At 39.9% G+C, this 10091-nt stretch overlaps 1 protein-coding gene across 1 annotated transcript in view; it reads left to right on the top strand.

Moving 5' to 3' along the window:
• Window positions 1–10091, top strand: part of RAD51AP1 (RAD51 associated protein 1) — a 39872-nt gene that overhangs the window by 18857 nt on the left and 10924 nt on the right. The window contains exons 4-6 of the mRNA XM_006891367.1: window positions 832–941; window positions 3433–3519; window positions 4089–4238. Coding sequence (XP_006891429.1) covers window positions 832–941; window positions 3433–3519; window positions 4089–4238 — 347 coding nt within the window. The remainder of the gene's footprint in view (window positions 1–831; window positions 942–3432; window positions 3520–4088; window positions 4239–10091) is intronic.

Genomic DNA, 10091 nt, shown 5'->3' with positions numbered 1-10091 from the left:
ATGAATTTGTTTGTTTTCCTAGCAATCCATGGTACCCTCAATACTCTTCTCCAGCACCACAGCTCAAAGGCATCAATTCTCCTTCTATCCTCCTTAATCATTGTCCAGCTCTCTGATGCATAACAAGCGATTGCAAAGACCATGTCCTATATCAGACGCACTATGTATATATATATAGATATAGATATATATACACACACATATACATATATATGCATATACACACACACACACACACACACACACATAAATAAATAATATAATTTCTGGGTGGTGCAAATAGTTTGCACTCAACCATAACCTAAAGGTAAGTAGTTCAAACCCATCCATTAGTGCCCTGGAAGAAAGTTCTAGCAGTCTGCTTTTCTAGACTACAGCCAAGAAAAACCTCTGGAGCAGTTCTACTCTGAAACACACAGGACCAGCATGAGTTGGAATGGACTCAGCAGCGTTGGGGTTTGGGTTTGGTTGATTATAATAATGGTCTAAAGAGAGCAGAAGATCAGGGGAGGTTTCCTTAGAGGAAGTGATGTCTCTTTATTTCAGACTGAGGAGGTGCTTTCCAGCCAGTCACAGCTGGTAGGAAGAAGTGTGACAGTGACTGAAAACAACAAATGCAAAGGCACATAACACTTCTATTCATAATCTGTTATGCTAGTTGTGCATTTTAGGAGTCTTACCATCAAAATCAATTAATAGTAATGATTATCATTTTAAAGCTTTTTTTGTCAGGTTAGAGTAACTGTTATAGAGATTCAGGGAAATCCAAAACTTTATTTTTCCATTGAGATTGATATTTTAAAAACTTTATTGTTTGTGTGTCTGTTTTAGGATGGCTTTAGATGACAAGCTGTACCAGAGAGACTTAAAAGTTGCACTAGCTTTATCAGCAAAGGAAACTCCTACAGACACCACAGATGTGCCGGGGTCACGAGATGAAAGTAATTTTATTTTCTATGTATTTATGTTTAACAAACTTACTGACTATAATAATTTCTTTGGCTGGACCTTCACTGAGGAAAAAAATTTGAATACGAAGTCTATTAATTGAGCAATTGCCAATTATATAAATTGGATTCAAATGTTTAGTCAACTGCATAAGTTAATACATTATAAATACTATGCTTAGCACTCAAAGTAAGCTTGAGAATGTAGATTAGGTATTTAGATGTGCTTTGAAAATTTAACTGCTCTAACAAATGAATTTATCTGCACAACCATGATGATCTAAATAATTTTTGTCCAGTCAGCTGAGCATGATCTAATGAAGGTTATTTATATTCCTGAATGTTAATTACTAATTTCAGTAGATTTAAGACATCAATGGCTTCTAGATTTCTCTGTGGGGTTTTTTTCTCCTTTGATTTTCTGACATCTGTTTTGACTGCAACAGATGGAAATACTGACATTCCAGAGAGGCATTCAAACTCCAAAAATATTTTTTTTATTAATTGTTTGGTATTAATTTTTTAAAGTTGGAGATATTTTACTCTACTATGTTAGGTAGGCATAGGTTTTAATTTTTTCTTTTAATCAATATTGCCTCCTATTTGAAATAAATAAGACATAATAAGATTTGATGCCTTTGAGCTGTGGTGTTGGAGAAAAATACTGAACATCCCATGATGGCCAAAAGAACAAACAAGTATGTCTTGGAGAAAGTGCAGCCAGCATGCTCTTTGGAGGCAATGATGATAAAAGTTCACCTCACTTACTTTGGACATGTTACTAGGAGCGGCTTTTCCTTGTAGAGAGAGGGACATGATACTTGGGAAGGCAGAGGGTTAGTGAAGGAGAGGAAGACCCTCAACCAGGTGGATTGACACAGTAATTTCCACAAAGGGTTCTCATGTGTCGGTAAGTGTGAGGATAGAGCAAGATAGGACAGGGTTCAGATGTGTTGTTCGTAGGATTGCTGTGGGTTATACTTCACTAGATGGCACCCAGCAACAACTTTAAGAAGACTTTTATTAGAGTAGTGAGAGAAGATCTTCACCCTGAAACCCACAGCGTCCCTTTTCAGCAGGAAGTAGCTAAGAGAATACACTGTCCCCTTTTCCTTATGAATCAGGGTGAAATCTCTCTCAGGGAGGAGTGATAGGGAATGGCAAAGGACACACTCACAAAGGAGATTAATTAGAACTGGCTTTGACAAGCACTGTGGCAATGGGACAATTAAAACAGACTTTCAAGGGGAAAAAATAAAGAGAGGCACGAACTGGGGGGAAAGTAGAGAAAATAGTGCAATAATGAATGAATGGAAATCCAAAATCTCTGTAAATGTTCATTAAAATTAATAAAATAATATTAAAAAAAGACTTTTAGTCATCAGGAATCAAAATTTAAAGAAATAATTATTATGTCTTATATTTGAATAAATGAAATTCATCTGCCACCTCTTTCTGAAGATTCAAGAACATATAGTAGAATTTTCTTGGAAATAGCACTTATAGAATAATACATTTTATAACATTTGGATTTAATAATATCAATGATCTTAGGCTTGGTTCTTTAGAGCAGCAAAGCTATTTAAGCTTTTATATATCTGGAGAGAAGTTAAGAGTTTGATTTCTTTCAGAGAAATGTCTCATATGCTTGTAGATGTTGACAAATTCCCAGTCTGGAAGTCAGATGTCAGGATAGAGGCATCTCCTGACTCACATATTTACAGACCTGACAGCCCAAGGTTAGATGGCAGGCAAGCTGGTGAGCCCAAAATTGACCCTGCAATATGACAGACCATTAGCTTAAGTCCACAAAACCACAGATCAGATGGTGATGAGGCAGATGTAAGTGCCAGATGCATTCATGAATATTTGGTGCAGGTCATTCAGTTTTGAGGAAACTGCCTTCTAACTAATTATCTCTTTATAGCATATTTCATCAGAGAATGATTAAAGTATTTCATCATGAAACTGACTGCATCTTAACTATTGAACTAGAGAATAATGTGCAGCCAGAGTGACACAAGTTTAAACTTTATTTCAATTATGAAGATTTGAATGTCTATTAAAATGCTTTCGGTATTAAGAGTTTTATAGCAATAAAATGTTTTAAGAGTAATATGTCTGGGGAGTGCTTATATCAACAAAAGCATAGATTTCCCTACATGGTAGTGAGCTAATATGCCAGGTGCTGTGTTAAATAATTTTTATGTATGAACTTGTTTAATATCCTGCAATAACCTTATGAGACATGAAGCAGTTAAGTCTTTGAGAATATAAGCAACCTGCCCAGTTAAGTATTTCTGAGTTTTGAAACCCAGTCTGATTGATTTCAGATCCCGCCTCACCTCTGTGCTAGCCTTTTAAGTAAAATCACTGTGCAGCTTTAGTTAAGACCATTTATTTGTATTAGGTTTTTGCACAAACTTCTCCTTTTTAGACACTGATAAAGGTACATCTAAACTTACTTTCTTCTTCCTTAATTTAGACATTGGAAAATGTGACAAGAATGAAACAGAGACAGTGACTAAGACTCTTCACATATCTAACTGTAGTGTAGCCAGTGATTATCAAGGTAAGTTTTTTTTAAAAAAAAAAATATTAATAGTACTTTTTTTTCTTATCAGAAGCCCTGGTTTTAACCTTTTGCTTTAATTCTTAAAACTATAACCAGAGCCAGGGTCTTTAAATCTATTAAGACTCTTCACTTCTTCACCTTTGCTTCATTTTCCTTCAGCTTCTAGTTTTTCCTCTTACTGCAGATTCGCTTTATTTCTTGGAGAAAGATCATGACTACTCATAACTTCTAGTCTAGAGCAGTTGATCACTGAACAAAGGCGCTGCTTCTTTCCTGCTCTGGTTTGAAAGTTCTCAGGGAAAGAATGTCTCATCTTGGGTCTTAGACTTGTTCTTAAACCAGACTCTCTTGCTGGTAGAATGATATTTTAAAATATATTAATTTTTTATATTGTTCCACATTCAGAAATGTGGTTGGGAATTTGGGCTTATTACTAAAGGCAGAGGAGGAATGAAGAATGAAGCTGGACAAATAAAAATAATAAGATATAATGTACAGTCATTTAAGGATTACATGTCATGGAACCTTTTTTCTTATTTGTTGGGTTTTCCTCCCCTTTCCTGAAGATTTGGATAAGATTACCGAGGAAGAGAATTCTCATGACGTTCAGGGGAAAAGAAAGGCAGCATCCAAAGCTGTGGTACGACAAAGGAAGATGCTTTTAGAAGACAGTGATGGTGATAGCGTCAGAAGCTCTGAGCCAGACTTTGAAACAAGTAAGATATTTCCTACTTCAAAATTAATACTGTGGAGAGTCTATCAAAAAGTTTTGGCCGTCACGAATGGGTGCATATGCTAAATGTTTGAGATGTGCAAACTTGAGGACCATATGTTGTTGTAAGGTACCATCACCATGGTTGAATGTGACTCATAGCAACCTTGTGAACAACAGATCTGAACCTTGCTCTGTCCGCTGCCATCCTCACCAGCTCTCCTTCGCTCGAGCCCATTGCTTTAGTCACTATATCAGTCCATCTGGTTGAAGGTCTTCCTCTCTTTTTCTGACCCTCCACTCTGCCCCCAGTGTGATATCTTTTTACATGGTCTGGCCCACCTGACAAAATGCCCAATGTGTGTGCCACTAAGAAGCAACTCTGGTTGCACTTCCACCAAGATATGTTTGGTTTTTGGCAATCCGTGCTGTATTCAGTCCTCTTCACCAGCATCACAATTCAAAGGCATTGACTCTTCTTTGGTCCTAACCTTGTTCATTGTCCAACATTAAGATGCATGTGAAACCAGTGAAAATATCTTGGCTTTCTTTAAGAACACCTTAGTCTTGAAATAGAGGTTCTTGCTCTTTAGCACTTTGGAGAGGTCCTCGACAGCAGATTTTTCCAGTACAACACATCTTTTGAGTTCTTGATTGCTGCTCCCATGAGTGTTGATCATGTATCCAAGTGAAATGGAAGGGGAAAGTGTTGTTGTTAGGGGCTGGCAAGTCAACTGCTGTCCATGGCGGCCCTATGAAAAGCAGATCTGTACCCTGCCTTGTCCTGCGTCATCCTTGCCTTCTTTGATATAGTTGAGCCCATTGTTACAGTCACTGTGTCCATTCATCTTGTTGAAGGTCTTCCTCTCTTTCTCTGACTCTCCACCTTTCCAAGTATGATGTCTTCTTCAGACTGGCCCCTCCTAACAACATGCCTAAAGTAGGTGAATCAAAGCTTCACCATCTTGCCTCTAAAGAGCACTATTGTTGCATTTTCTCCAAGATGTATTTGTTAGTTCTTTCGACAGTCCATGTGATATTCAGTACTCTTCTCCAGTACCATAGCTCAAAGGCATCAATTCTTTCGCCATCCTTACTCAACGTCCAGCTCTCAGTTGCATAGAAAGTCATTGAAAAGACCATGGCCTGAAGCAGATACACCTTAGCCTTCAAAGTGACAGCACTGCTTCTCAGTAATTTGGAGAGACCTTTATAGGACAGTAACATTCAGCCATGGCATTTAGGGGACAAGCTTTGACTGAGATGTGACCTTTATGCCATGCCTTGAAAAATTAATAGTATTTGAAAGGCTGAAGAAATAAACTAGTATTCCTGGCTGATAGAAATATATAAACATTTGAGTAGGGAAGTGTGCATACGAGAGTTCAATGAGACTTGCAGGGAAGAATGTTGTAGAAAGGGCTAAATCAAACTGGCACAAAGTCATGGCGAGTCTGAGACCCATTTTAAGAAGTACAAGATGTTTTTATATAAGTACTAGGAATTCATGAAATATTTTGAGGTAGAATATGATAATTTGTATTTTATTGGTATAGCTATTTTCAAGGAATCAGGACAACTGAAAATCATAAATGAGTGTAAGAGAGCATCATGATAATATGTAAAAAGATAACAGTGTAGGCATGTAGTTTTCTCTGATTATGGGAGGTGGGGAGGGAAATCATGATCAGCATCAGTCGAAGGCTGATTCCTGTGAAGCAGAGTTCAGACCTGCATCCCTGCTCCAGGTTTTTTTACTAATTTTGATGCCGACCATCCTTCCTATGACACTGCTTCTCTGCTGGATTCAGAAATTCGTTGAAATGGCCATACCCAACTCAGAAACGATAGTCAGTATATTATGGAGTAGACTAGGAAGTTACACGTTACAAAGAATTCAGAATCAGAAATTACTCAGGATACTGTTCTTCAGTCCTTCAGCCAAGATGCCTTTTCAACTGTGACTGCACACGCCTCTCTCTAGCCTTCAGTCTCTGCTCTGTTCTGGCTCTTTAACTGAACCACTAAGGGTCTAGATGCTGCCCACTCACCAGCAAGCCTCCTGCCTAGAGGTGCAAAGCTTTCTCTGTTCCAGGAAGCCGGCCACCATTGCTGCAGGGTCTTTCTCTGTTGCTATCTTTTCTTTGTACTACGTCTCACTATTCTTTCTCTTGTCTCCAGTGTTATAGATCTCTGTCTCCACTCCTGATTCTTGATGGTCAGGAAGTCTCACGTTGTCTACAGCTGGGATGACTCATGACGTGATGTAGTCTATAAGGAGTTGTACTGCCAACCAGAAGGCTGCACCTTCCTGTGGTTCGAATCCAGTGGCATTCTGAGAGAACTAGAAACAGTCTCTTCACATGTGATTGACAGCCTCAGAAACCCAACAGAGGATTAGTTACAAGTTCGTTCTATCTCAACAGCAATGAGTTTGAGTTTTGAGGACGGTTGAAATTAGCCAATCCTCTCAGTAGATTTCCACACACCTTATTTGCATGATCACACCCCTACAAAGTTATTATATACCTTATTTATGTTATCAGCAAGCTATCATACTCCCATGGTAGGCCATAAACACCTCCTTTCCATATTCCTGCCCAGTAATTTGGTGGAACTTATAAAGAATGTGCTAGAGAGGCTGTCATTGCTCCATAGAATAAATGCACAAATTTATGCTAAACAGATGATACGTTTTGGTAGACTTTGACATAGACTAGGCAAAGAATTCATCAACATTGCTTACCATATATTTGAATGTCAGCTCTGTGCACTCTGGACAGATTGCTAGTTTGACAGTATAACTTTGGTGATAGAAACAATGTTTGCTATTGCATGATAAAATTTTTAAGATCAACAGTTTGTTCATTGCAAACACCTTTTTAACAACATAAATTATAGCTCTATGTGTGGAACTAACCGGATGCAGCACAGGAACCATATTGACTACTTACATAGAAATGGACGGTAAAGAGGCTCGACAGCCTCAGTCAGAGCTGTCAGTACTGTGGCACCGACCGTCAGTTGCCCCTGGGCAAGAGTATGTGAACAAGTCTGCTAGCAGAGTACAACCTTGACGCTATCCCGTCTGCAGTTAGAGACCATCTCAAAAATAGACTTGAAGCATTGAACACTAATGACCAGATGAATCATAGGATGGCATCACGCATGGAGGACGCAAAAGATCATTGAAAAGAAAAGAAAGAGGTGGAGGGAGGCAGGGGTGAGGGAAATGGGAGAGATTTGGTGTGAAAAACAATGTAGATAAATATTACATAATTTAAAAAAAGGAAAAAGGGGAAAAGAACACCTGGAAGCAGGAATTAAGGAAGCAAATGACTCTTCTTTTTTTATTATACTTGTTGTTGTTATGTGCCGTCGAGTTGCTTGCGACTCATAGCGACGCTATGTGCAAGAGCCCTAAACTCTGCTCTGTCCTGTGCCAGTTGCACTGTCTGTCTCTGGCATTCCCATCCCGATCCCGATTACCCCAGTTACTGAATCAATCCACCTCAAAGAGGGCCTTCCCCTCTTGCGCTGTCCCTCCACCCTACCAAGCATTTTATTATACTAGTTTATTTAAAAAATTTGAATACACTGTTTTCCAGACTAGTTGATAATGAAGATATGTCTAACAGTAACACTTAAATTAATTTGACTTAGTCCCTCTATAGCCAGTTGGAGGCATTTTTAAAAAGCGTATACTGAATTATTTGATTTAAAAAAAAAAAGACAAATTATTTACTGTGTTAGGCAAATCTGGTGCTAAAGACTTTACAGTGTTAAAAAGGAAAGGTGCCACTTGAGGGCTAAGGTGTACCTCTCCTAAGCCGTGGGATTTTCAGTTGTTTCACATGTGAAAACTAGAAAATGACTAAGGGAGATCCAAGAAGAATTGATGCTTTTGAATTACGATGTTCATGAAGCACATTAAACATACTGTGGACCGCCAGACGAACAGACAAATCCATCTTCGAAGAGGTATAACCAGAGTGCCCCTCCGAGGCAAAGACTGAGAGACTTCATCTGGTGTACTTCGGACATGCTCTTGGAGGGACCAGTTCCTGGGAAAGGATATCCTGCTTAGTAGAATAGAAGTTCTGTGAAAAAGAGGAGGCTCTTCAAGGAGATGGACAGGCACGGCAGCCACAGCAGTGGGCTCGAGGATAGCAGTGAGTATGCGGATGGCCGAGGACCAGGCGCTGTTTGGTTCTGTTGTGCATGGGGCCACCATGAGGGGGAAATGATGTCACAGCACCTAACAACATTATATGTAGAAGGAAGGCTGGAGGCACAGTAGTTCAGTACATGGCTGCAAACTGGAAGGTTGGTGGTTTGAATTCACTAGCTGCTCCATGGGAGATGTGACGGTTTGTTTCTGTAAAGACTGGGCCTGGTAACTAACCCTTGGGCGCAGTTCTGCTCTGTCTTCTGAGTTGCACTTGACTTGATGCCAATGAGTTTGGTTTGGGTTTATCACGTGCATTTTGTTCTGGATATACAGGAGTGGCCAAAACAAAAACTTCCCTTAAATTCTAGACAGTTGACAAATACTCAGTGTGTTAAGTATCATGACTAAGAGCTATAAGGAAGAGGAAGGTCGGGCAGGGAATAAAGGAATGATGGGATTGGAGTAGGTGGTGATGTTTCAGGAGGTGGTCATGGTAGGCTTCTTTGAGGCAACATTTGAGGATAGAAGCCACATGGAGCCTTGGGAAAAGGGTGTTCCATGTAGAGGGCACAGCAAATACAAAGATCCTGAGGCAGAAATGTGCTTACTGTGTTGGGGAATAGAAGGCTATCGTGCCAGGAGCTGAGTAAGGAAGGGATGAGGAAAATGATGGGATTTGAGATTAGAGAAGAAGCCAGATCAGTCAAGACCTAGGAGACAATGGGAAGTGCTAGAAGAGAATGGGAAGCGAGCAGTGTGATCTAAATTCAAATTTAGATTTAAATTCAAATTTTAGGGGTTTAGTAAAGGAACCTTGTTGGTAAGGACCTGTGCTGCCAACCCAAAGACAGGTAGTTGGAATCCACTAGCTTCTTTATTGGAGAAAGAGTGGCAGTCTTCTCCCATGGGATTTACAGCCTCTGAAAACCAGTTCCAACTCGACAGCAGGGAGGTGTTTGGTTTGTTTTTTTGTTTGTTTGAGTAAGTTGAGAATACACTGTAAGGGAGCCAAGGCAGAATCTTAATAAATGCGACTTAGCAGGATATCTAGTACTCTAGGTGGGACGTGATGGTGCCTTGTATCAGAGTGGTAGAGGTATAGATAGGTGCTGAAAGTCATCAGCTCAGCTGTGTTTAAGAAGTAACACCTCATCTACTCCACACAAAACAGAACAGAAAATCTTTACCTCTGAGTTGATTCAACGTCTTGTTTTTGTTATGTGCTGTTGAGTCACTTGTAACTCATAGCGATCCTATGTACAATAGCCGTAAACTGTGCTCTGTCCTGTGCCAATCACACTGTCTCTGACACTCCCATCCCGATTATCCCAGTCACTGAATCAGTCCACCTCATAGAGGGCCTTCCCCTCCTGCATTGTCCCTCCACCCTCCCAAGCATGATGTCCTTCTCCAAGGACAGGTCTCGCCTTATAACATGTCCAAAGTACGTTAGATGGAGCCTCAGAATCCTTGCCTCCAAGGAGCCACCCGCTTTAACCCTTTCCAGGATGAATCTGTTTTCCTAGCAGTCCATGGTACTCTCAATACTCTTCTCCAGCACCACAGCTCAAAGGCATCAATTCTCTTTCTATCCTCCCTAGTCATTGTCCAATTCTCTGCTGCATAACAAGTGATTGCAAAGACCATGGCCTGTATCAGATGCATCTTAGTCTCCAGGGAGACACC

The sequence above is a fragment of the Elephantulus edwardii genome, unplaced genomic scaffold, assembly GCF_000299155.1.
Source record: "Elephantulus edwardii isolate Elephantulus edwardi_28Jun2011 unplaced genomic scaffold, EleEdw1.0 scaffold00096, whole genome shotgun sequence".
NCBI classification, from domain to species: Eukaryota; Metazoa; Chordata; class Mammalia; order Macroscelidea; family Macroscelididae; genus Elephantulus; species Elephantulus edwardii.
The sequence above is the reverse complement of the archived record's forward strand: the minus strand, read 5'-3'. Positions and strand labels throughout refer to the sequence as shown.